Source organism: Lolium rigidum, chromosome 6 (genome assembly GCF_022539505.1).
Source record: "Lolium rigidum isolate FL_2022 chromosome 6, APGP_CSIRO_Lrig_0.1, whole genome shotgun sequence".
In the NCBI taxonomy this organism is placed as follows: domain Eukaryota; kingdom Viridiplantae; phylum Streptophyta; class Magnoliopsida; order Poales; family Poaceae; genus Lolium; species Lolium rigidum.
In genome coordinates this window covers 12,156,473-12,183,754 of record NC_061513.1, presented here as the reverse complement: position 1 = coordinate 12,183,754, position 27,282 = coordinate 12,156,473, and the positions used below count along the sequence as shown (strand labels likewise).

The 27,282-nt window shown below is 44.9% G+C and overlaps 1 protein-coding gene across 1 annotated transcript; it reads right to left on the bottom strand.

The window, feature by feature from the left end:
- Positions 1-101: 101 nt before the first annotated feature.
- On the bottom strand, positions 102-3,550 carry LOC124660825 (receptor-like cytoplasmic kinase 176). Its single transcript, XM_047198664.1, has 6 exons — positions 3,198-3,550; positions 2,580-2,914; positions 2,302-2,437; positions 2,050-2,192; positions 1,823-1,946; positions 102-668 (listed from the first exon to the last, which is right to left on the bottom strand). Exons 1-6 carry the CDS (start codon positions 3,259-3,261, stop codon positions 208-210), a joined length of 1,263 nt encoding a protein of 420 aa, XP_047054620.1. The 5' UTR covers positions 3,262-3,550; the 3' UTR covers positions 102-207.
- Between the last annotated feature and the right edge of the window lie 23,732 nt (positions 3,551-27,282).

Here is a 27,282-nt window from a genome sequence, read left to right as displayed (position 1 = left end):
GGGCTAGACGACGACATGCCTCATCGGAACAAAAAAGCTCGACCGATAGATCATCGTATCATCCTGGCTAACTAAAGGAGCAAGCCAAAATGGCAGACAAAGAAGCAAGAAGCACTAGATTAACATTCAGAAACTAGATTAACATGAGGATAATCCTGCCATTTTTACAACAATCCATCGATCAAGATGATGGCACCGCCGCGCCGCTCACTCAGGCAGCGGCGATGCCCTCGGATAATGCCGCCTCGCGGCCGGCTCCGGCCGCTGCTGCCGCCCGCTCCCGCCCACGACGCCGCGCATCCTGACGAACCCGCTAGCGCCACCGACCTTCCCCTGCTCCGCCCCCGACCCCGCGGCGTCCTTGGCGTCCTGCAGCTGCTCGAGCGCGGCCACGACCTGATCCATCCCGGGCCGGACCCTGCAGTCCCCGGACAGGCACCGCAGCGCGAGCGCCGCCGCCTTCTGCGCGCCGGCGAGCGAGTACTGCCCGCCGAGGCGCGCGTCGAGGATGCGGAAGATCCGGCGCTTGCTCGTCAGGTACGGCCGTGCCCATTCCACCAGGTTGTGCTCGCCCGAGGGCCGGTTCTTGTCCAGCGCGCGCCGCCCCGACAGCATCTCCAGCAGCACCACGCCGAAGCTGTACACGTCGCTCTTCGCCGTCAGATGCCCTGCACATCCAGCAATTCAGAGAAGGTTCAGACACGATTCTGAAAATAACGTATTTTAGTCCTACTAGATACTTCATCCAATCCAGTGGCAGTGGTTTCAGATTCCATTGGCATCAAATTTCTGTTTCGTGTGTGCAGATGCTGCTGAGGAACAGACAGTGATCCGGCTTAAACGGACTAAGATTAGATATAGACCCAACATGGATTAGTCTAGTGTATCACTAACAATATATTGTATGGGGATTACACACAACAGCTCATCCCTGCCTAGGAACCACTAAACTAGGAGAACAAGTACATGCCACCATTGTTGACCTGTTGGCACAAGTGCAACCATACACACCAATCTGGTACTGTATCTCTTAATCTTTTATGGACTCCACACCTGCTATTCCCTTAAACTAAATTAGATTACTATGATATAACCCAAAACGGATTAGTGTAGTGCAATGGTACCGATAATATTATATGGTGATTACATTACCACACAGCTCATGCCTACCTAGGAACCACTAGACTGGAGGAACAAGTGGTACTGCCATTGTTGACCTGCTGGCACAAGTGCATGCACACTTATCTAAGCTCCAAAGATTATATCTATTCTTTTGCAGACTGATCTGTGATCACCTGCTATTCCTCTAAACTAAAGAGAGCTTGCACATTTAGTATGTAGATGGCGGTGATACCTAATTAGTTAATCTGGCCTAGCACACACATGTGCTCAAGGGGTCCAGTCAAGTTAGGTCTGAAACCATGACAAAACCGGACCAGCTGTATGTGCTGCACACCTACCTAACTAATATGACCTCCTCAACACCCAAAAGAATTCTCAAGAGTAGTGTTCTTTACTGCTTCTCATGGTGCTTATGGACACACACAAGCTGACAAACCGGAGTAGGCGACTTTTATTGGTAGGAAGCAACCTCATGTGATCCAATAACAATAGTTGGACCCTGAGAAGCAAACTGTCACTCTCAAAAGTTGATCACATTTTTAGCATCTCCCACATGCTAATAACAATTGGTACTCCTATACATCGAAGGTTTGAACATAACAATACTGGAAGTGTTTCAGCAATAGTACCAAAGTATATGTTGTATCTATGATGGATTCGGAAAAGATTGAGCTATGTTATGATTTCATTGAATATATACCTGTAGCGAGGTATTCAGGGGCAGCATAGCCATGTGTGCCCATGACCCTCGTGGAGACATGGCTCTTGTCACCGGTCGGCCCATCCTTTGCCAACCCGAAATCAGACAGCTTGGCGTTGTAGTTCTGCAATTCCATCCATGGATCACAAATTTAATTAGCATCAGCAAGTGACTGAACAATTTTACCTTGTTAACCAAATTAGAAGGCGAAAAACAGAGCAACATACCGAATCGAGAAGGACATTGGACGTCTTGAAATCGCGGTAGATGACCTTGGCCTTGTCGCTGTGGAGGAAGGCGAGGCCCTTGGCCGCCCCGAGCGCGACCTTCATCCTCAGGTTCCATGACAATGGCTGGAAATACGAGCCCCCTGCATGATCATTCAGACAAACTTGTTAACATCATCATCATATTCTCAGTGGTTCGATAAAATGGGATTAACTGATCAACTGAAAGATGAACATTGGTTGGTAACTTACTTCTGAAAAGATGGTTCTCCAGGCTCCCTCGTGGCATGAACTCGTAGACGAGGAGCCGCTGCTCGTCCTCGAGGCAGTACCCGACGAGCCTCACGAGGTTCGGGTGCGACAATTGCCCTAGATAGTTCACTTCAGCCTGCACATCAGATTCAGAGACAGAATAAGAAAGGAGAACATACTCAGTAACAACTGATTCAGAAAATTCAGTCAGTAACAGATCGATTCTGAATGTACACATGTGCAGAACAGAGAAGAACGGTAGAGAGCAGAGCACTGACCAGCCACTCGCGGTGTCCCTGGAAGCCCTCCTGGTTGAGCTTCTTGACGGCGATGACCATGCCGGTGCCGGGCCTGGCGGGCGCGAAGGTGGTCTCGTCGACCCAGCCCTTGAAGACGGAGCCGAAGCCGCCCTCGCCGAGCACGCTGTCGGGGCGGAAGTTCCGGGTGGCCGTGCGCAGCTCCGTGAAGGCGAAGCTCTTGACGTTGGCCGACTGCAGGATCTCGCCCTCGCTCCGCTTGGGTGTGGGGGGCACCGTCGTGGTCGACGGCGAGGACGAGACCCGGCTGCTCGAGGTGCTCAGGCCACCGGCGCCCTTCTTCCTCCATCTCCACCCTGAGCAAACATCGAAGGAAGATTCGGTTATGCTATGAGTCTATGACTGGGAAGAAGAACCGGGTGAAAAAATCAAAGAAAAGTCTGAATTTTCCTCCTTGGGGACGAAGAAACAACTTTAGAGATGAAGACGACTAATCCGAAACGGAAGGGTCGGGAAAAAGGTGTTTGTTTGGTGGTGCAAGAATCCAAAACCACGCGAGGAAATGGTGCCAGGAACATGTGCTGCGCTAGGAGGAAGAAGGAGGCGCGCGTGCTGGTTGCGTTGCGCCGGCGTACGTACCTGAAGTAGAAGGGGAGGCGGAGCTGGTGTCGGAGCTGATCCTGCTCCCGAAGCAGTTCCCCATGGCGCGCGGCCGGCGATCGATATAGGTGAAGATGGAGCCCCCTGAGTTGAAGGCGATCGAGCTGGAGGTACGGGACGAGCTCGACTGAAACTGACGCCCCTTCCGCCCCGTCCGAGGAAGCTCGATATATACTAGGGACGGAGTAGTAGCTAGCTCCTCCTCCTCCGCCTTTATCCGTCCTCTTGGTCGGCCGATCACGGGAAGGGAGGCTGACCTTTTCCGCACCGTTTCACCACTTGCCCCAGTAGGAGGTGGAGGAAGCTGGGGGCATTAATGGCGGGCGGGCGGGCGGGGAGAGGTGGAGGAAGAAGGTTGGTGCGTTCTCTTCTCTTCAAGAGAGCTTTTCTTCCCCCTCTGGATTTATACCGGAAGCTTCGAAGCCGATCCTTCCGTCCACTGACACGCGGGGCCAGTGCTCAGGTGGGGACGGGCTGTCAGTGTGGATGGCGTGATGGGCTGGGGATCGGTGCAGGCCGTTGGATTGCGATCGGATGGATGATGTTGATTCAGACGAACGCTTAACTCTTGTTGTGTCAGTTGGTGAGCAGAGTAATTAGCTTACGTGGTGGTGGTCAATTTACGCGGGACGGCTTGCCGCCAGGGGAACACTTTTCGGGCGTTTGGACCCTGCTAGTGTGTGCGCGTGCGTCTGCTTTTCTTTTCTCAACCGCCGTTTCTCTGAATTTTTCCTAACCGAGTCGCCTCAGCCATCGATCCATCTCAGCAGGATAGCCTATGACCGCTAAACTTATTTCCTTCATCCATAAAAAGATACTCCCTCCATTCTTGAATGCAAGACCACTATCAAAAATATAATTTTCATTTATACAAGCCACTAACAATAATAAAGAAAACTTGATTAGACTTCTACTTCCTAGGATGATGCTCATTAATGTGAATGAGAGAAGCAGACACCAAATGGAATACACTGAATTAATCCGAAAAACAAGAGCATTTTCACATAATTAATCGCGTTACTTATTACTTGGGTTTGTCTTCTTGGTACATGGAACATGAGTTTGTGGCCTTGTATACAAGGACATAGAGAGTATTGAAAATTTATCTAAATTTAAATATATTTATGCACAATTTAATATAGTAGATACATCTAAATTTAGATAAACTTGCGACATCCTTTTATGTAAATATGTATTAATATATTTGGGGCCACAGTCCATCGCATTTCGGACACCAAATCGGTCCGTTTGTGCCGGCTCACGCACAGGCTACGGGCCATGTCCGTTTGCAGGTGGCAGGTCCCTCAACGACGCGCCTCATTTGTGGGGCCAGCTGTTCGCGCAACTGCCTAAACAATGGCTAATGGATGCCGATGGTGATAATCGCAGTTTATCGACGGCTCCACTGTTTCCAGCATGTGCTCGCTGATTCCCGCCAAGCCCTCTTGCTTGCGCGCGGCATTTTTCCGTCCTCGCCGCTATTTCCCAGCGCGATCTCCCGCCAGGCCGGGCCTTTTCCCACGCAGGCCACCGTGCCAATAAATTGCGGCCGTCGTAGACTCGGGAGGCCACAAAGCACGAGTCATCGCACTGCGACCACTTGAGGCAGATTAGTGAGGGCGGGCTGGAGAGGTATGATTGCTCATTAAAACGACCACATTACCTCCTTCTAAACCAATATACTATTTCCTAGATATTTAATTCATATTATTGGGATGGAGAGGCTTATTTTCTATGCCCAATAATAAGTGCTAATCAATGCCAAAATGTGCAATTCTCCTTATTTATTTTTTATGCGAAAATGAAAGTGTTTAGGAGAAAATCAAGAGCAATCAAGGAAGAATTACGAGCTGGAGATGTCACCAGCTCAACCAGGGTCTATAGATATAATACACAAAAGCTTTAACGATCACTCGTACGACCAGCCTCGGTAGTACAGCCTGACCGTACCACGTGTCGATGGCTCACCTCGTCAAACCCAGTATAGAAGGCACCCAGGACATTCGAGTAAACACACCACATTCCGCCGTCATAGTCAGATCCAATCTCCACCGAAGCCCTTTCGCTGTCGCCATCGACTTCACCGCCTCATAGTCATCATCATCTCGATCACCCCTCCCTCTACTTGTAATCTTGATACATTCGATTGATGGCATTGTAAGACTAATCATCATTCGTCTCTTTTAGATTTAAAATTGTTAATATAATCATGTGTGAGTAATCATGTCGGTCTATGAGCTGAGGCCTAGCCTCGCATCACTATGTGCATATAAATTACTTATGGGATATTCTGCAGTGTGGGAGTAGAGATTCATTTCTAGTCTTTCGGTATTTTTATATCGATCTTGAAGGTTTGACACATACCCTAACCAGAGAGAACGGTAAACGTATTAAGGTTTGAGCAGATGAGTTAGTTGCATGATTCGATGACATGCTTAGTGACATCATTCATGGGTTGATAGTGCCGAGGAGTGACCTTGGTAGTGTCCATAGATTACGGACTTGCGTTTTGGGGGAAGAAGGCGGCATAGGAGAATCCAGGTGAGAGAGTGGCACACGATGTATCTAGATTCACGTCGCCTCGGTGAAGGATCGCTACATCCTGCTAGCAATCCAATATATGATCATAATTGTGTTACATGGAGCCGTCACAGCTGGAGTTGTATTTTTCTAATATGATGATACCCCTCTAAAGGGTGTCCCTCCCAGCTTTATATATGCAACTAGGCTAGCGTTTACAAGTGTTATTCTAGAGTCTTCTTTCTTGTACTCCAAGTCGCTATGACGTGCAAGTCTAGCTTTTTTAGCGGTCGTGTTGGGCCATCCATAATGGGCCAAATCATGTATAGTAATAGTGGGTATCCGAAAGGGTATGCCCATGACAGTATCTCCCGGCTCTACACGAGTCGCAGACTCAGGTTGAGTCTCCAAACCTTGATTCATTCACCCGCAAGAAGAAACCGAAATAATTTTTGCCATGGGGATATTGGTATAATGAGTCTCGTGCATCCGACGGATCCGGAACTAGTTAATTGCTCTTGGGCAAAAATATCGTGGACCTACTCAAACTCAAGTCCCCGAACTCGAATCTGGCATATGCTGGCGTAATTCAGCTCGTGCCACGGAAGTCTTATCGAATTATGAATTCCAGTTCTGTATTTCTGGTACCAACGTGTTCATCTGGATTTTTTTATCATATCCTAGATATGGAAATTTCCCAGCAAAGCGTAGCTTTTGTGATTCCCAGACCTCACAGGACAGATACCGGGATCTTATATTCTTGTTATGAACGCGGCATTCAGACATGTTATCACGGCGGACGCGGTCTGAGAATTCAAAGTTTATATCGATTGCCTTGTTTGGATGACGCAATAGCTAAAGTTGTCGGGTTCCTGCTTGTCCGATGTTTGGCATTTTCTTCGGGTGCGCAGTCCTCACTCCCAACGGATACTGGGATCTTATCTTGATGTTATGAACGCGGCATTCAGACATATTATCACGGCGGACGCGGTCTGAGAATTCAAAGTTTATATCGACTGCCTTGTTTGGATGACGCAATAGTTGAAGTTGTCGAGTTCCTACTTGTATGATGTTTGGCATTTTCTTCGGGTGCACAATCCTCACTCCCGATGGGAGTAGCACCCGAGATTATGTTCGGGTTCGTTCAACAAAGTTATTTCTTATGTATCTTTTTTTGCCTGATTCTTTCTCAAATTTTTTCTTTCTATCGGGTGCGCGAAGAGCCCTTCGGATGGGAGTAGCCCGCGAGTCGGGTACTTGTAGCTGGCATAGACTTAAGTTGTTGCAGCAGTAGGGGAACTATTTGACTCATATTTTGTAGCACTTGAGGAAATACTCGACTTAAGGTTTTGTAGCACTCGAGAATGTACTCGACCCGGGTCATGCTTTTGTGGACATAGGTACCTTGAAAATACTAGAGAAATAAACAAAACTTTACACGTGACAAAAGCTAGTGTGATGTACATATTGCAGGACTCCCCAGATTGACCGTAATGTTAACAAACGCGGATCTGGTTATCTATATCTACTAGTTGAATGCCCGTGCGTTGCTACGGAATTTTTTTTTAAAGATAAGCGAAATTATAATAGAATTTGTGTGAATTATTCTCAACTTCCACCCCTCTTACAATCACCATGCACCCTTCCTCAGGATCAACATAAATCAAATGGTTTGCTCCCTTTCTCTTATATAACCATTGCACATACTCCAATTCCTCTCCTTATGTTAACATATCTTTGTACGTGAATACTTCATCCCAATGTGAACTGGATCTAAAAACTATTTATAAAAATGGCCTCTTTTCATGAAGCCCAGGGCAGAGGTGCCATGCTAGTTAACATGCCGGTCATGGCCTAGGGCGCCGTGATGTATGGCACGACCGTGACCTCAACCTATTAGCCATGCTATATATATCATGACGTCCTACTCGGGGTGTCATGCTATGTAGCATGGTGCCTTAGCTTGGGGTCTTATGCAAAGAGGCTATTTCTAGAATCCTTTTCAAATTGAATCTTTTTTATGTTGAAGTTTAAAAAAGTGTCATTTTCTCAATGTTCACTCTTTGTACAGTATCCGGCCATCATTTTGGTAATGATTTTGTTGCCCGGGCAGCAGCCCTTAGTTGCCGAATTACCATTCATCATCTCGTCCAATTGTGCTAGACAAAATTTTAAGACCAGCCTTCCCACCAATTGAGTCCACACATGGATGAAGAAGGATGGAGATCATAGAACAGGTGTAAAGGTTTACCTAAATTTGGCGGTCAAAGTAAAGAAGAAACGATGTAAGGTCTTCGACTGGCAACTGCAATTTACTACATCCTGGCGAGACCATCACTCCCAGACACTAATTATACTTCTGCAAAACAAAAGATAAGGAATAACATATGCTTCTTTACATCTGCAGAACATTTCAAGCGGGTGTTTCTTCCAACCAGATACTAATGGTCTATAATTATTTGTGTGATTACACATCCAAGCAATGAAAAAAAAACACTTCCCCTTTTTTCTTCCTTTTTCATCAACGTGATACTGAGATCTCATTAGTATGTAAACATCCACACTAACAACTAAGCATTTTATACTGAAAATTATTACTCCCTCCGTTTCTTTCTATAGTGCCTATAGATTTTTGGCATTTGTTTCAGAATATAAGGTTGTAGCTTAGCTTTTTTTCAATTACCCCTTCTCTGTTCCGCTCCCAAATCGTTCAGCTCCCAAATTTGTTATGGTAAGTTAGGAAGATATGGATTTTCCAAATGTTACGTTGATCTCAAATCGTTCAGCTAGGGGTCTTGTGTAAAAAATACTCTTACGCTAATTTCCGTGCAAGAAAACTATAGGCACTATAGAATGAAACAGAGGGAGTATTAACCAAAAGCATCATGACTGGGTTTCCAAATAAGATGGTGCTGACCAAGGAACACTCAATGATCTACCAAAGCTAACAACACAAATTCATTTTACTCCATCACAAACATTCAGCTAGATCTTTATTGATAAAGTGTCTTAGGATAGATGGTGATGTGCACCCCTCCTATGGTGTCAAAATAATTTTAAAACAATAATCTATATGCAAGCTAGCACTTTTCAACAAATTCGAACATTGGTTTTTGAATAATGAAACACACACACATGATTATTTCTAATCAAACTCCAGAAGTAATATATTTAGCTCCTCCCCCACTATAGCACAGATACACATGCAACATGAAAATACAACAACTGAATTAAAGATTAATTTATTTAGAAATGGAAGGATTACAACACAACATAATAGATCATTGAGGAGAAAGATAAATAACAATAGAAGAACAAAGTATAAAAAATTCCTAAAATATTTTGGAAGTTGTGTCCTCCACGAAATACATTAGCACAAAAGAAAGATGAAAAAATGCTGAACATCCCACCAATTTTTCTCAACACGGTATCTTGACCATGGATGTTCTACAAGGACCACAACTTGCAGTTTTGTATCACAAATCCCTGTTAGTAACCTGCCCAACACATATCAAGCTAACTTCTAGAATGACACAAATTCAACATCCAGTCCTATTCAAGTTAGCTATGCCTAGGAAGCATGCCAAAAACCACCGGACCCCACCTTCTTGCAACACATAGCCATAGGATCCCTTCCAGAGAGATGCTAATGGTGAAGGTAAAAAGCGAGGCCTAGAAAAAAGCTTTAAACACCACTCCTAGAGACATAGGATTGTCAACGCCCAACCTCGAGCTATGTTAAACACCCCTGGAGCGACTACTATGAGTCTGTCGGTTCCTTGTCGAGGAGGCTGCTTACCGAAAAAACTGATTAATGTCTAACTGAAAGCCTAGTGGTAAAAACAAGTGATGGAAAACTTGATGTATTTCCGCAAGAATATTCTGAGAGTATGATATTTGAGTTTTCTAAGACGATATAAATTACCAATTTAGCAAGAGAATAGACACATGAATATTAATACTAATGAAGTATATATAAAAAGATAAAAAACAAATATGATAGTGTTAGGCCATAGAAACAAATGTTTGAATGGGTGTAAAGGCAGTAGATATTATGTAATTGGAGGTTATTCTACAAGGTTTCAGCATCTAATTAATCTAATCCTTAATATTCATGTACCAACCTTCAGGGACTTCAACATGTTACCGGTTAGCTTCATTTGATTATATTTGTGCTTCAGCATCCTACATAAGCATTCAAATCAACTATTGATACTCGACATTTGTCAAGGGTTGAAGCACACAACTAAATTTAAAATACATTGATGTTTGACAGATAAAAAACGATAGGAAGTATTGCAGTATCTTCGCAAAAAAAAGAACATATTGCACTATACTTGAGTAGATAAAGTCTCCATCCATGCCGTTATTTAGATTATATTAGACATCTTTTTACATTTTCTACAGCTGAAGTCCAGGTTTGTAGGAACCAAACAATTGCTTCATTTCACATTTGGTTTCCAGAAAAAATGCACACTAATAACAGAAGATCCATCCGTTCCATATACTCATATCGTGAGGCCAAATCCTCCAGGCTTGCGTACACATTTAGAGCAATACATTCCGCTCCACACATATGATATATATACTTGTATCATCATGGATTATATTCCTCAAATAATGGTATGCATGCACCTGAGAAGATGCTGACGATGACGGTGCACTTCCCGTCGACTATGCCCGGCGCGTGTGTGACCCGGATCAGGCACATCGTCCACCTCGTCGGCGTTGCTGACGAGCAAGCAACCATCGAGTCCTCGGATGCTCTCCTTAGTGCCTCCAGCCCGACGGCAAGCCCCTCACTGGGAAGTCAAGCACGGAAGTGCGGACGTCGGTCTAGGATCCTTGCCCTGATCTCTTCTCGTAGACGGCGGCGAGCTTGTCCGGGTTATGGCCGACCAGGCGACCAGCACGAGGCCGGAGGCGACACAGTGGAAGGACAGCTCATGGCCCGTAGCGGCAGCGCAGGGGATCACCGATGGCATAGCGCGGTGTGGCTGGCGACGAGGAGCTGGGAGAGAAGATGTGGATGCACATATATGTCAACCGTGGGTTAATTTCGTCCTGATCGAGGCAGGTTCGTGCATGGTAAATATATTGATTGTTTTCCATGTAGTGTGGCATCTGGGTGATTGTGACTATTGCTTTCCTTGATTACGGCAAACCGTAATTAAATTCCCTATTTACTTCTTTTTTCTGTTACTTCCTTATCTGTCAGGCTGGTGGTTTACTTCCTTATATGTCAGATCTTGTGGTACGGTGTTGATTGTTTATTTGTGAGCAAATGGACGGCCTGGATGATTCCAATCTTTGACATCAAACATTTTTGAGGACGTACGGACTCACATATAATAGTAAAGATAAAGAATACAACGTTCCTAATTTTAGGTAATAAATTCCTAAGGAAACCAAGTAAGGAAATGCCTCTGATTTTGTTTCCTAATTATTTGTATCGTGATTGATTGATGGCATGAGCGTTAAAGAAGGCTGTCAGATTGTTTCCTTATTAATTCGTAGCGTGATCGATTGTTTCCATGATTGTTGCGGGATTGGATGTCAAACGGAGACCGAAGACCGTAGGATTAGATTAGACGGATACGATGCTTTGAATGACGATCACCAAAGTGCGTTGAGTGTCAAACGACTAACTCCCATTTTTAATAGTAAAGATACCTACTAATAAAGGAAGGAAGGTTTCTCCCCAAAAATTTCGTCCGTTTTTTACTGCCCATATCCTTCTGTCGAATTGTTACTTATTAACTTCCGGAAAAAACGCTTCGTCTCCTGTAGGCGATTAGGGTTTTCCAGTGAAGGCAGCGGCGCTCGGTGATCTCTCGCCGGGGCGCAGGGGTAGGCTTCCATCGACACCAGCGACGTCTGCGCTGGTACGAACGGTGATCTCCCGTGGTATCGGCCTGACAAAACTCGGAGCGATCAAGGGGAGGCCCTTGCGCCTCTGCCCGCTCTTGGTGGAGTCTTTCCGATCTAGGGGTTTTGGGACGTTCTGGTCATGGCGGCAAGTGAAGCAGCCTCTTCGGAGGCGAGGGGATCGAGACCACCGGAAACGGGGGGCCGATCGGAAACCATCGAGGAGATGGTGGGTCGTCCGAAACCGTCGGCGGCGGAATCACGGAAGGTCCGTATCGATGATCGAGAGGAAGGAGGTAGCCCATCTTGGGCGCTTGCCGGGAGGATCTTGGTTCCCGATCCAAAAGTCATTCATATCCAAACTATCTCGGCGGCACTCCGTCCCGCTTGGGGAAATCCTAAGGGCCCGATCTTCACGGATGGCGGCCCGAATCCGTTCATTGCTGAGTTGGCTTCGAGAGAGATAGGGAGCGGGTCCGGGAGAGATCTCCTTGGACCGTCAACAAACATGCTGTGTCTGCTCGAGAATTATCAAAGTTGGCGGCGCCCATCCGAGCTGAACTTCGATAGGCTGCCGTTATGGGTACGTGTGATCGATCTTCCGCTGAATATGGTCAATAAATTCGGGGAACAAAGATAGCAAGTGACATTGGAGATGAGGTAGTGGATATAGACACTAGAAATAAGTTCGGTGGTTTCTTGAGGGCGAGGGTGTTCATAAACGTAAAAGAACCGCTTCGTAGATGGATTGCTTCTGGATTCTACTCTACGAGAAGCGTGTGATTGGTATGAAGTCCAATATGAACAATTACCCTATTTCTGTTTCTCTTGTGGTCCGCTTGGACATTCAGCGTTGCGGTGTCCAACTCCAGCGGAGAAAGATGACAATGGCGAGTGGCCTTATAATGCAAGGCTTCGTGTGGTTGAGGACCGGAAGAAGTCGGGTTTTGGCCAGAAGGGAGGAGGAGGTGCTCAAGGTTTTCCAAACTCTGCCGGTTCACACAATCCGTTTTCGGACCAGAGTGGGGAGCAGGGGGCTAAGTCTGGAAACTTCCAGACGGCTGGCCAGGGAGGAGGAAGCGGGGCCAAAGACAATCGTGGAGGACAAACAAGGCAGGTGTACCGTAAGTTAAACATGTCGGCCGTGGAGACTGATAAGTCAGGCTCAATGGATTTGACAAAGGCCATGGTGGTTTTTGATGGGTCGGTGGCAACAATAAAAGAGAGACCAGGCCAGAACCACCACCAAATGCGAAAAAGCGTCACCTGATCCAAAGAAGAAGAAAGTGTCACCCTCAAATGAGGCTTCAATTTTATCGGCGTCGGCTGGGGCTCAGCCGCGCCGGGATCAATGACGTGCTTCAGTTTGAACTGCCGGGGGATGGGGAATCACTCGGTGGTTCGTGAGCTTCGTAGTTTTACGAAGTGTATGGACCCCACCCTGCTCTTCGTGATGGAAACAAAGATCGAAGGGAAGAGGGTTGAGAAACTGGCAGGAGCACTTGGTTTCGCTGGTGCATTTGCAGTAGCAAGTGAGGGCCTTAGCGGCGGAATAGGTTTGTTCTGGTCCGCTGAAGTGTCTGTAGATATCAAGAGTTTCAATGCTCATCATATTGATGCGGTGATTAGTTCCAAAGATGGAAGCGGTTCTCCGTGGCGTTTCACAGGATTTTATGGTGAATCGAGACGGGAGAAGAGACACCTGAGCTGGACGCTACTCCGGCGTCTTTTCTCACTACGTAAAATGCCGTGGCTATGCATGGGAGACTTTAATGAGACCATGTACGGGACGGAGCATTTTAGTGAGCATGCAAGGGAGGAGTGGCAGATGCGAGCTTTCCGTGAAGCTACAGAGGAGTGTGAGCTGCTAGACCTGGGCTTCTCAGGGGCCCCTTATACCTGGGATAATCGTCAGGCTGGCTTAGCTAATGTGAAGGCGAGGATTGATAGAGCCTTTGGGGACATAACCTTATTGCAGTTATTCCCGGTTATCAAGATTCGTCATGTGGATATGGTGGAGTCGGATCACTGTCTCTTAGTGGCCGAGCTTAGCACACATCAAGCACAGAAGAGGAGAAGAGGTGCAAGACCTTTTCGTTATGAAAACGTATGGCAGTCTCATGGGGATTATAGTAAAGTAGTTAAGGATCTTTGGCAAGGAGCTCAGCGTGGGCAGGGTCTCTCGGGTCTGATGTCCTCTTTGAGTTTCATGCAAACAGGTCTAGATCGGTGGGGATCGACTACTTTCGGAAATTTTAAGAAGAAACTCGTCAAACTTGAGGAGGGAGCTTGATCGTATCGGAAGACAATCTATGGGTCGAGGACCATCGTATGAAGAACGGAAGATTATGCAGCATATTAGTGAAGTTACGTACCAAGAAGAAATCGGGTTAAACAAAGAGCCCGAGTAAATTGGTTGAGAGCGGGGGATCGGAACACAGCTTTCTTTCATGCACAGAGTTGCTAGAAGGAAAAGGGCAAATACGATCACTAGTCTCCAAAGGGAAGATGGTACAAGGTGTGAAGAGCCGAGAAGAGGTAAATGCGGAAATACGGTCCTTCTACCAACAGCGCGTATACGTCTCAGGGCCCTCCTGTAATGACGGACTTGTTGAATCTTGTGCCGGCTAAGGTGTCGGATGACATGCAAATGAACCTTGATAAGGATTATACTGAGGAGGAAGTGAAACTAGCATTGTTCCAAATGCACCCGTCGAAGGCGCCGGGAGTGGATGGATTCACAGCGAGGCTTCTTTCGGCGCCATTGGGATCTCTTGCACGCCGACCTAGTGGCTGCAGCTTTGGGTTTTTTGAATGGAGGGGACTTACCTGCTATGCTTAACAACACCGCGATTGTCCTTATTCCTAAGGTAAGGAATCCCCAGTCCATCGCTCAATTTCGGCCGATCTCTTTGTGTACTGTGTTGTATAAGATTTGTGCAAAGACAATTGCAAATCGCATGAGACCGGTGATGGAGGAGGTGATAAGCGTGGAACAGAGCGCCTTTGTTCCTGGGCGTTTGATTACAGATAATGCCCTTGTGGCGTTTGAGTGTATCCACTCTATGAAGAGGAAAAAGAAAGGGAAGAAAGGTTTGTGCGCGGTGAAACTTGATATGATGAAGGCGTATGACCGTGTAGAATGGCCCTTCCTCCAAGCAATTATGCAAAAGCTGGGTTTTCCTCCTCGGATAATCGGGCTTGTTATGCAATGTGTGCGGTCCGTGCAATTCTCGGTTAAGGTTAATGGAAATCTGCTAGATCCCTTTAACCCTTCAAGAGGATTGCGGCGAGGTGACCCAATGTCACCATATCTCTTTCTTCTATGTGGAGAGGGACTCGTCGGCATTGCTGAACTTCTACAACAATGGCTATATTGACAGGGGCATGCGAGTGTGTAATAGGGCTCCATGGATCACCCATCTGTTATTCGCTGATGATAGTTTGATTTTCATCAATGCTAATGTGGACAGTGCGACCAGGCTGAATGAAATCCTCAATATATATATAATCAGGCCTCGGGGCAGCAGGTTAACAGAAACAAAAGTTCTATCTACTTCAGCCCTTGTACATCCGATATTGTGAGAACGAGAAGTCAAACAAGTGCTGGATATTTCGATAGAAGCTTTACGTGAGAAGTACTTGGGACTTCCAACAGCCGTCGGGAGGTTAACAAATGATGCCTTTGAGTACATTACCGATAGTGCAAAGGGACAGATGAATGGATGGGCGGAGAGACTTCTCTCTTATCCGGCGAAAGAGACATTATTGAAGTCAGTTATCCAGGCAAAAACTACTTACAGCATGAGCTGTTTTGAGTTATCCAAGGGGTCATGCAAGAAGCTTGTGTCTCTTATGGCACGGTTCTGGTGGAGTGGGAACCTTGACAAGCGATCCTTGCATTGGACGACGTGGGAGAAGCTGGCGATTCCTAAAGGAAATGGCGGCATGGGTTTTAGGGACGTGCATGCGTTCAATTTGGCGCTCGTCGGGTAAGCAAGGATGGAGGCTCCTTACCTCTCCAAACTCTCTTTGCGCCCGTGTCCTTAAGGGACGTTACTACCCCGACCGAGGGTTTATGGAGGCCATCGCTCCGCGTGCTGCGTCCCGTAACTTGGCGTGCGATCTTGGCGGGGCGCAAGGCACCTGGAGAAGGGTTTGGTGAAGCGTATTGGTGCTCGGTGATTCGGTGTCTATTTGGAATGACAAGTTGGATCCCGAGCTCGAGAACAATGCGTCCAATGGGACGTTTAATCGATACTGATGTTGAGACAGTGAATGAACTGCTCACAAATGATCACTGCTGGGATGTTGGGAAGGTCCGGTCAATTTTCTTTGCTCCTGATGCTGAGACAATCTTGCAAATTCCTCTTAGTATGCGAGTGAGCGAGGATGTACTAGCCTGGGCCAAGGAAAAATCAGGGGAGTACTCGGTCCGCTCGGCCTACCGAGCACTGGTTCTGAATGATGGCCATGAGGTAGCTCAGGGGTCGGATGCGGTATCCTCGTCTATGGGCGATGAAGGATTGTGGAAAAAGTTGTGGAAGATTAACGTGGTTCCCAAAGTTCGTACTTTTTGGTGGAGGGTTTTAAAAGGTTTTATGCCCGATTATGCGACTCTCTCCCGGCGCCATATCAAAGAGGAAAGTATCCGTGGGATCCGCAAATCAACCATTGAAGATGTGAAGCACGCTTTGATCGAATGCTCACATGCAAAACCGTTACGGGAGGCGGCAAAGGAGATTCGAATCTTAAACTCCCTCGCCTCCATCGGGATACATGGACTAAGGACATTATCCGTGACGGCCTTATCTCAAAGGAGGACAGACCGAAGATCATCACTATTATGTATTCGATCCGGGACTCACGGAACAAATGGACCCATGGTGAGAAGGGGTATAACCCGGTTTCTACTATTGGTTTTGTTAGGGATACTCTTCGTCCCTTGATATTCCGCCGCCTCGGCGGCGTCCGTTGCCAAGGAGGCCGGAGTGTAGATGGCGAGAGGCCGCCGGAAGGAGTTATCAAGATGAACTCGGATGGGGCGGTTGCGGTTGCCGAAGGAGTAGCGAGGAGGAGGCGGGATTGCTAGAGACAATGGGGGTTTCAAAGGAGCTTGGTGTAAGGTCTACCCAGCTATGTCGGATCCTCTCACGATCGAAGCCCTTGCCCTCCGAGACGCCGTGGTTTTTGCGAGGGAGCATAATTACCCTCGGGTCATTTTTGAGGTCGACTGTTCCGAGCTCGTCCGTATCCGGGGCGTAGGCCGGAGAGATCGATCAGTTATCTCTCCTATCTTAGATGATATCCGTGAGCTGAGTGTGTTTTTTCAGTTTTTTAGCTTGTGTTTTAGACGCCGTTCAGCCAATAGTGTGGCCCACTTGTGTGCTAAATATGCTTGCAACAACGTGGTGTCACACGAATGGCTGGGGGAGTGTCCTTCCTTTTTAGTTCAAAGCCTTGAGGCTGATTGTAACTTTGTGTTTTGTGATTAATAAAGCTCACGGTTTACTCCAAAAAAAAAAAAATCCTTCTGTCGAATTTACAACAATTGCCACCCCTTAGTCAACAAAGCGTTTTGTTCCGATCCAAATATTCCGGTCGAGCGGCTCTTTCTCTCTCTGTTATCCCCTCTGTTTCTCTCCCTTCCGCCGCCGAAGACTCGCCTCCGTCCATCCCAACTCTTCCAGGGCGAGAGGCCTCCGCTGCCGAGAACCTAGCGCCGCCCGTCTCCAAATCGTCCTGGGCAAGAACCTCTTTTCAGAAGTATTCATCGCTGCTGAGCCTCCTCTGACGCGGGAGGGCCCCCCATGAGGCGCGCTGGCGGGCGCCAACCGTGTGGACGCCGCACCCGGGCGTCGGGCGTCCTTGGCATTGGAGTCCGGCTCCAGCTCACGATGACTTGCCGGCCACAAGGGGAATCCGGCCTACCGCCACCCGATGATTTAGATGACTGATTGCCGGCGGCCCTATGATACTGAGCTGGCCGCCCGACTCCCGCCGTGCCGCACGCGAAGTCGAGCGTCCGACATCAATATCATGCGGAGCTGCTCGCCAGACTGCCGCCTCGGACACATGGAGCTGCTTGCATACTGTCGTCGCCCCTGCGGGTATTTAAGGGTGCTGGCCGCTTGACTGCCGCCACCGGTATGAAGATCTCGGGCCTGGACTGCAACCACCGCCGGACATGACACGAGATGGAGAAATCGGGAGTGACAGGCGTTGCTAGGCTGGTGAAAGCAGGGAAGTAGAAGCAGTCAATCAGCTTCCTCGGCCATGGCCTCGTGGAAGGAACACTACTTGAAGAGACGATGGGGATTAGGCATTCATGTGAGTTGTTGTGAAAATGGTCTGACTCATTAGAGCAATTCCAATAGTATAGCCGCTATAACAAGATGTCATATCATTTGTAGTCATCATATAGCTAACATGTACAATAGTTGGCTATAAGAATGTAGTACTTTACTAATATATGGCCCACCTTTCACTCTCACAAGGTGTCTAGGAAGACGCGTCAGAAGTTTGCTATCGCGATAAGTAGCTTCACCTCCCTTCTCTCTCCTCTTCTCTCTCCTCCAACTCATCTAAAATATATTATTTAATATCTTATAGTCAGCTGACTGGACTCTATTGTACTTGCTCTTAGACCTGTTTTGATGCCTAATGTCAGTATATCTCTCTACGCTCTGCCCTTACTCGGTGCCTGCTGCACAGCCGCGAACCTCTGCGTCGTCTCGCTCTCCACACGAGGCGCTCAGTTGCAGAAGAGTGCGAAACCGACTCATCTGATGTGAGAGAACGAATGATATCCAAATGCCCTGCTCCCGGTTTCATCAATGAAAATCGTGTTAGGGGAATAACTCTGAACGATGTCACGGCAGATTTAATAGGCATGATATTTTTCTGTGTGCGCTAACTGCTTTCCTATGGATTCTTTATTAATGATAGTTCACCGAGTCTCTAATGCCTATGTTGCTTTGGTACTGACTTTTTAAACATGCGTGTTAGTTCAGGGAGTATGTCATGTGTATGATCTATATGAATTATATGTAGGTTATTTGGAGGTTTAGAATTTATCACAAAATAGTGAAAATTCTCATAGGGGTATTCAATGCCACACCATAGTAAATTATTCCAAAATATTTTCAGAAATTTTTAGTATAACTTTTCTTCTCCGAAAGTTTTAGTTTAAAGGAGTTTTATTCCTAAGTAAGTAATTTGTACATCCAAAAAATTATCAAAAGTTACTGCAATTGCATTTGGCTTGAATAACAAATTAAATTAACATTAAGATTTTTTCTATATCCGTGGCAACATCACATTGTTTAAAAAAATCTACTAGCTTTTCCGTAAATAGCAGTATTAGGGGGATTTATTTTTTGCTTCTAGGATGGTTTCTCCCCGAAGTTACCTTTACTCAGCTTCTCACAGCTAGATGTGTGTCTCCCAAACTTATTGAAACTTATAAATTGGTATTTCTGAAAAGCCCTTCTGGAACCAAAAGAAGTATGCCTTAAACTACCTTTTTTAAATCTTTGCACCCGTCTTTCTTAAAAAACTTGAAATAATCGTACTAGATGTGATCGAATGTAATAAATGCTCATGAACTCACTTAGACCCTTTAGTTACAGATTTTTGGAGTATTTTGGCTATTTAAAATCCGCAGCAACGCGCGGGCATTTTTCCTAGTATAATAAAAGGCAATATATTAATATTAAAATGATACATCTATAATTTACTAGCTTGGCCTCCACAATATAATAATATAATTTTTTTGCGAAACGCACAATCAAAGACGCTCACACATACGCGCACACACTCACCCATATGAACACACGTACACCCTACCCATATGAACACCTCCAAGAGACTGCGTCGAAGAACTAATCCGACGGGGTCTTGAGATTGTCGAAGTCACAACAGACGTCTCGATATCGACGGAAACGTCGCCTCCACTGAAGAATATTTCGAATATTCCACCTTTATGACATACCAAAGTGTCAAATCTGAGATTTAAATCCTAGTGGGTTGAGGATGTCAGTGCCCTCCTAACCATCCAACCACGAGTTAGTTCTCCAACAATAAAATACTCGAGATATCGCAGATGCACATGACCAACTTATTCAACAAAAGCAAGGAAGATAATAACTCTGCGGTCGGTGACTCCTGTAAAGATTTGTACATTTTGTTTGTCATGTAAAGTGCCGTGGTTGTGAAGTAAAGAAAATGTTTCGGATTTTAGTCACCAATTTTCAGGTAACGGATGGACTAATTTGCTCCGATTCCGGCGTGTTAGTAGTAGTAAATTTAGCTTTCACGTGCGCCCTCGGTAACAAACGTCCTGTATCCAAGAGCGACCAAGTGTGAATACATCATGGTTAGCGACGCACAAACTCCATGTAATTGTACCCGTGAGCCTGTGACAAGCTTGTCCGGCTGGCAGGCCACAAAGTCCAACTCGTTGACTAGATGCTGCCTCTTAAGGTTTCTTAGCAACGGCACTGACCTCACCGATCCGCCACACGCGTGCAAACATGAACGCATCTGCATCCCACAAGGGCAGTTTTGTTCATTGCTGCGACCTGATGAGCTTTGCCTCTACCAAAAGGCAGAACACCACAAAGGTCAACTGCAGCCGCAGCTAGTAGTAGTAGCTTTCGAGTGAAAGGCGAAACGATCGACACAAAGGTCAACTGCACCACATGCATGCATGCACTGCCGTCGTCTACAGTACAGTGCCGTGGCAGCAGAGCAAGTGGTAGATAAACAACAGATTGATGCATGCCTTGCATTGGCTTAATTATTCTTTTTTCAAATGGAAATATATTAACACCAAAACCCAGAGTACAACATATCTCGGCGATAAAGGGTGGAGTGGGGATGAAACATGGCTAAAACGCACAATATAAAAAAGAGGTGACCTTAACAATAGTTTCATACAAAGATTGCCTATGCAGCAAACAATGAGATTGTTCATCCATCGACAATCAGCAATTTTAAAGGGCCTCTAACACCGGAAAGTGTCCTTGAAACATGTGCACCAATGCTCTCTGCATTTTCATTTTTTTTAAATATCACGTTTCTAAGTCCCAAAAATTATAACGTTAAATATATAGACATATATATACTAGAGGGGTGTATAAAAAAAGTCCCGTTAAAAAATACTTTGCATTTTGAACAATATGAAAAAGACAAATTTATGACAATAAATGGTAGTGAAATTTATTACAATAGTGTATATTTTTGTTAGAGATTAATTTGCTTTTATGTATTTTCCAAATTTAAAGTATTTTTACTGGGTTTTTTGCATGCACTTCTCATGTACATATCTATCTACATATTTAACGCAATAATTTTTTAAAACATAAAAATATGAGGTTTTGAAATTTTCAAAAATTAAAAGTGAAGAGAGTACCGGTGCCCATGTTCACCAAATCCTTTTAGCTCTATACAAGTTGATACCTCGTGGTGGCTCTTGATGGTCTCAACTCTCAAGTGCTACAGAAAGTCTTGTGTCTAGGGATTAAATGGAACGAAAAATGAGAGCGATATTATATCGATACACAGAGCAGGCAGCCAGGCAGTATTGTAGTGTACACTGATCGCCTCTGTACTGCACACTCGTCCCAGAAGTCAAGAGCATCATCCATCTACCTCTTAAAGAAACAAGTAAACAACCAATGACCTATCTGCAGCAGGTCACAAAAGGGGAGAGAATCCGTGCGTCTGCGTACGAACGTCCATGTGACGGATCGAGCTGGATAGCTAGTTGACATTTGTTAATTTCGGTCCGTGTCTCTGTCGGTCTCGGAAGCTTCTGAACTGCATGGTGGCTCCATCGCCACAAGTTGTAGCTTCTGGCTGTACATCTATCATGCATGCACCTATATGTCCACCGATGTGACCATGAGTGTGCGATCGAGCTCGAAGCCTAGCTAGAGCAAATATGTGGCTACCCATGAACGTTGACTTCACAGTTTTTTGATGGTGATGATGACTAGTCCCACCGGTTTGAAAGAAGTAATGTTTTAAGGACGTCCATAATTTGTTTGGTATTCCCGTTCAATTCTTTTTTGTTTGGTATTTTCGATAATCCCAGAACATTTTTCTTTTCTTATGAGAATTGAGGACCATGTAACGGTGTGGTGCCCATCTTTTTTTTTGAATAAGGGTAGGGTGCTAAGCACCCTAAGTGCATTACTCATAGGTGCCCATCTTTTCCATATGCTCAATTGTGTAAGTGCGGTGTGCATCAATTGCGTTCCTCCGGTTTATACTCACATGGAAATCACCGGCATCAACCAATAGGGTTGGAAGAAATCGCATGCATTAACTATGGTCTGGCTTCAACCTAGCAAGACCCCCAAGCACTAGGAAGGCTGCCAACAACAAAAAAGTGACACTGTGTATGAGCAGCCAGGTTGGCGTCGCAAGAGAACTGTGGCCATGGAGAGAAATCAAAGGATAATTGACAAGACATTACAAGAAGAGCTCATTCCAAGCAAGGACACCAAGAGGAGGAGATGGAGGGACAAAGACTATCAATCTAGAAAAAAGAGGATATTCATGGAGACACCTTCAACAAGGAAACAACACCAGAAGGTTCCGATGTTATGCTGCCGCAAGCAATGCCCAAAACCATCCAATGCTTTCTCCGAAAAACACCCATTAAGAACCAGAGAGCCATTGTGACGATGCCGATAAGACAGAGCAAGATGTGGCTGCCAAACCACCAACCCCGAGAAGTGTTGTGGTCTAGGCCTAGCTCGATCACCCGCAAAACGCACGTCGTATCCTAAAACCATGCCACCCATGGTGGCCTGGCCAAAATTTTGATGCCGCTCCTGTTAAAATATATATTCTGACTCTTTTCAATTGTCTGGACTTTTAGAAAACTTGGCTAATGCATCAATTTAATGTGGTACCAAAGCCAAGAGGTCTCAATTTCAAGTTTCGAGTTCCGACTAATGCACTATTTAATCTACTCCAAATAGTTGTGGCCTCCAATTACCCATGTCTAGTGTCTTCTTGTTTGTCCAACCTAGACATGAGGGGTGTGTTAAGATATATATCCTAGTCATTTTTAATAGTTCCGACTTTTGAAAAACTTAGCTATTGCATCAATTTAATAGCCCCAATGATGAAGGTAACGCCGGTCGGAAAGACATGGCCTAGCATGCACGCCAGATCCACCCAAGTATCTGGGCGCCCCACACTCGAGCACGGCACACGATAAGCGGTGCAGCGTGGTCGAGGACTGGCGACGACTGTCAGATATAGCGCAAGAAACTGCAATATGCTCGAATAGGAGGATGGAGGAAGCGAGGAAGGGATGAGACAGGGATGAACCTGCGGCACGGGGGAGGGGAGTCAGTGGACACTCCAGTGCCACCCAAGAGGGACACGAGAGCGAGAATGGAGAGTGGCCGTCCGATCTCCCCCAAAAATAAAACCCGTTCCGTGTTTGATGATGGTATAGAGCAGGTTACAACAATTTAGTCACCGTGTTGATGGACTTGGGGACGTACGGCATGACCATGAGCGAACTGCTCCTGCCAATTCTAAGCTGAAATAACATGCTGCGCATGTGTAGCACGGAGTATATATATGCAGAGTACGCGTTTTTCCTGAACAGAGCGACGGCATGTAGTGACTGTGCTCGACCTATTCGTTGTGGAATATATGTGGATGTAACGGCCGGGCAAACCTAGGACGAGATGGAGACATGTAATTTTCACATTATGGCAGCGCGCGATCGAGGAGTTCAAAGGGGCCACGCGGATTGATCGATATCGTCTCGCGAAGGTCGTAGTAGGCCGGAAATTAAGTGGGTTAGGCTCTGAAATGGAATGGATGGATAGGTATCCTCTTTGAAGCAACCGATTTCACTTTCCACATACATGCGCATGATATTTACTCACATGTTGACGGCTTGATCGACAACTCACATTTTGACGCACATCTTGAGGCACGACCATATTTTTCTGTTTCCCTTTTTAAATGGTTGGTCTATGCATCGACTCTTTGTGACTCTCTGAGCTCTGCTCTCTTTGGGACAATATGACCAAATCCTAATAATGCAATAAAACGCTATATGTACCAATGGATGTAGCTAGAGGGCCAAGACTTAAATAGTTTACTAAAAGAACATGCATGCGCATATTGTCGTTGTGTCAAGGATAAACGTTCCCTTTTCAGGCACAAGCCAACGCCGTCCGACTTTAATCGATCAGCGTTCGGATCACCGTTGTTGCTTCAGCAACGAAAGCACGAGATTAGTTTACACTTTTAGTTTGGCCTACGTGTGCGTGGAGTTAGGTACGCACGTCATCACTACGTACGTCGGTCGATCGATGTATATCGATATGCATTAGTTGCCGGCAAATTAATCGGTTGAATATGTTGTTGTGCCCGGAAGGTGCCATAGCTTTGCCATTTTTATTTGAACGAATGAAAAAAGGGTCCCCGTTCAAAAAAAGAATGACAAAAGTGTCCCCGGGGTTGCTGCTTTTTGTTTGTGCTCTTTCTGGCTGCTCACGTACGCAACGCAATCGATCTGCTGACCCTCCCTCTGGGTTCTGGAACGATCAACTGCATGGAGTGGAAGAGTGAAGACATGAGCAGGATTTTTGGAAAGAAAACCACAATGTGCCCATGATCGTGGTCGTCCATAAACCGCCTCATATGAATACCACTATTTTTTTTGACACAAATACAGTAGGGAAAGGCTCCCTATTGTGTCATTTTCTATTAATAAATGGAATATTTACAATGGGTTTATCCTGAAGATAACCTTATTACAGACTCATAGAGTATCTAGCCATGATTGCATTCCTTCTCTAAGACTAGGCTTAGCTCTATGCATTGTAAGAGTAAAAGTGGCTTTAAACCTAGCCATACAAGTTTGGACATTAGGATATTTTGCATTAAAGATAGCATCATTCCTTTGATCCCAAATGCTGCAACAGCCTGCAATCATTATTTCCATGAGAAAACCCAGGGACAATCTTTGTTGCGCTTCATCAATCATCTGATATAGGCTCATATCCACATTCCACTCCAATCCAAGTGCCCACCAAAAGCTCTGACTGAATGTGCATTCAAAGAAAAGATGCATAATTGTTTCTTCTGGACAAGCTTCACAAAGTATACAATCAGAAAATTCCACAAAAAAATTCTTGTGTTTCATCATATCCTTAGTATTAAGTCTGCCATTTAGAAGTAACCAGAAGAAAAATTTATGTCTTGGAATACTGCAGGATTTCCATATCGCTGTAATACTACTTGGTACTTCATGATTTCCAATTACCTCTCTGTACACTTTATTTGTGGAAAAAGAATTTCCCCAATTGAATGACCAAATATCATGATCCCCGGTGATTTCCATGTTCAAGAATTCCTGTTCCAAACTGTGGAGTTCTTCATGTGCAATAGTACTCAGGGGAAAATTGAAACATATCATATATATTTTCATTGGACATTCCCATAGCCTTATCAAAGATGATATTCTGATTTTTGGCAAACGAGTGTAAGTGAGGGTATTCATCCTGTCTGATGGAATTATCCCAATTATCTTTCCAAAGTGCCACTGATTTTCCATTTTGAATGTCCACTGATGTCAACTCTTTGTATTTGTCTTGTAATGACAAGCAATCTCTCCACCAAAATGATGTCTTTGGTTTAATAGTCTGTGGGGTGCCTCTATTACTATAGTAGGCTTGCCAGATTAGATTAACCCATGGTATATCTGCATGATTATAGAATTTGTGTAAATTCTTCATAAGTAAAGCTTGATTTTGTACTCTGAGATTCAGAATTCCTAAGCCCCCCTGATCTTTTGGCCTACACATCATTTCCCAGCTTGCTAGGCATTTTCCTTGAATCTTATTTTCCCTGTCAGACCACAGAAATTGTCTTCCACTTTTTTCAAAGTGTACAGATATGGTAATTGGTACCTTAAAAGAGCATATTGCAAACATTGGTAATGATTGTATCACTGAATTTAATAGAGTAAGCTTGCCAGTGTATGACATCAGAGATGATATTCCAGATAACTTTTTATCAATCCTGGAAACTGTTGGCATGAGGTCAGCTACAGATGGTCTTGTGGTACCCAATGGCAATCCCAGATATGCAAACGGAAGTGTCTCTACTTTGCATCCAAAAATGTTGGCCAGCTCATTAGCTCTGTCACTATCAATATTGATGGGGACAAGCGTGGTTTTGTGGAAATTTACATGAAGGCCAGTAGATTGACTGAAGACTTGAAGCAACTCTTTCAAATAACCCAATTGATTATTATCTGCTGGCATTATCATTAATGTGTCATCTGCATATTGAACAATTGGATATTTCTGACCAAAATCATCCAAAATTGGTAAATCAATTAATCCATCTTGCCAGGCCTTATTAATAGTACTTTGTAAGAGATCAGCAGTATTGACAAAAAGGATTGGAGACAGAGGGTCTCCTTGTCTTACTCCTCTTTTGCATATAATTTTCTTTCCTAGCACTCCATTAAGAAGCACTGATGTTGATGCAGAATTGAGGATATTGTATATGAGTTTGACCCATTTTGGTCCAAAGCCTCTAGCCTTAAGCATAGCAATAACTGCATTATAATCCACTTTATCAAAAGCCTTTTCAAAATCAATTTTCAGAATAATAATAGGTCTTTTGGAGAGATGGCATATATGCAGGTACTCAAAAGCCCATCCTAGGCAATCTTGAATATTTCTTCCTTTAATGAAACCATATTGATTTTGATGTATCAAAGGGATAATCTCTTGCTGCATTCTATTAGCCATAAGTTTGGTAATAATCTTGAGAGGAAGACTGACCAATGAGATAGGCCTATAATCATTCATGTCCTCTGGATCTGCTTTTTTGGGGATGAGTGTGATAAAAGCAGTATTAATACTTTCCAAATTCATTTTCTCATTATAAAAGTCTTCAATGAGCTTATAGAAATCCTCTTTAATAATTGGCCAGCACTTCTTGAGGAATTTTCCATTGAAACCATCTGGCCCTGGTGCTTTATCAGTAGGAAATTTTTTGACCACATTATCTATTTCCTCTTTGGTAAATGGTGCCTCTAGATGAGCAAGATCGAGTCTGGTTGTATAATATCTGCCAAGTTGATATTCATTGTAGCATTTTCACTCACACCAAGTCTTTCTTTATATGATTCCCAAATAATAGCAGCCTTGTGATCATGGTTATAGACCATAACATTATCAGAAGATTTAATGTATGTGATAAGATTTCTTCTATAGCTCTTTGTTGCAATTGTATGAAAGTATTTAGTATTTTCATCTCCCAAGGTTGCCCATCTAATTTTGGCTCTATTTTTCCAATATATCCTTCTTGCTTCGATCAATTTCCTTGTATGATTCCGCAAGATTCTCTCGAAAATTCTTTTCTGCAGTAGAGAGTAATCTTTGCTCTTCCAATCCATCAAGGAGGGCCAAGGTAAAATTACATTTAGTAATAAGATTACCAAGGTTTGATATATTTTTACTCCATTTCTTCAGACCATATCTGAGCTTCTTGAATTTTCCATTGATCATCAATGCAGTATCCCTTTTATATTCTGATGAAGTCCACTCTTTACTCGATCGTATCATGAAATCCATTAAAGTCAAGCCAATAATTTTCAAACCTGAAGAGATTGGCC

What these genes read in the sequence shown, in the direction of transcription:
- LOC124660825 (XM_047198664.1), bottom strand. Translation starts at nt 3,261, where the DNA reads ATGGGGAACTGCTTCGGGAGCAGGATCAGCTCCGACACCAGCTCCGCC. An exon ending in CCAATGTCCTTCTCGATTCG is followed by an intron (nt 1,947 to 2,049) that starts GTATGTTGCTCT and finishes ATGGAATTGCAG; the next exon opens with AACTACAACGCCAAGCTGTC. An exon ending in CCCTGAATACCTCGCTACAG is followed by an intron (nt 669 to 1,822) that starts GTATATATTCAA and finishes CTGGATGTGCAG; the next exon opens with GGCATCTGACGGCGAAGAGC.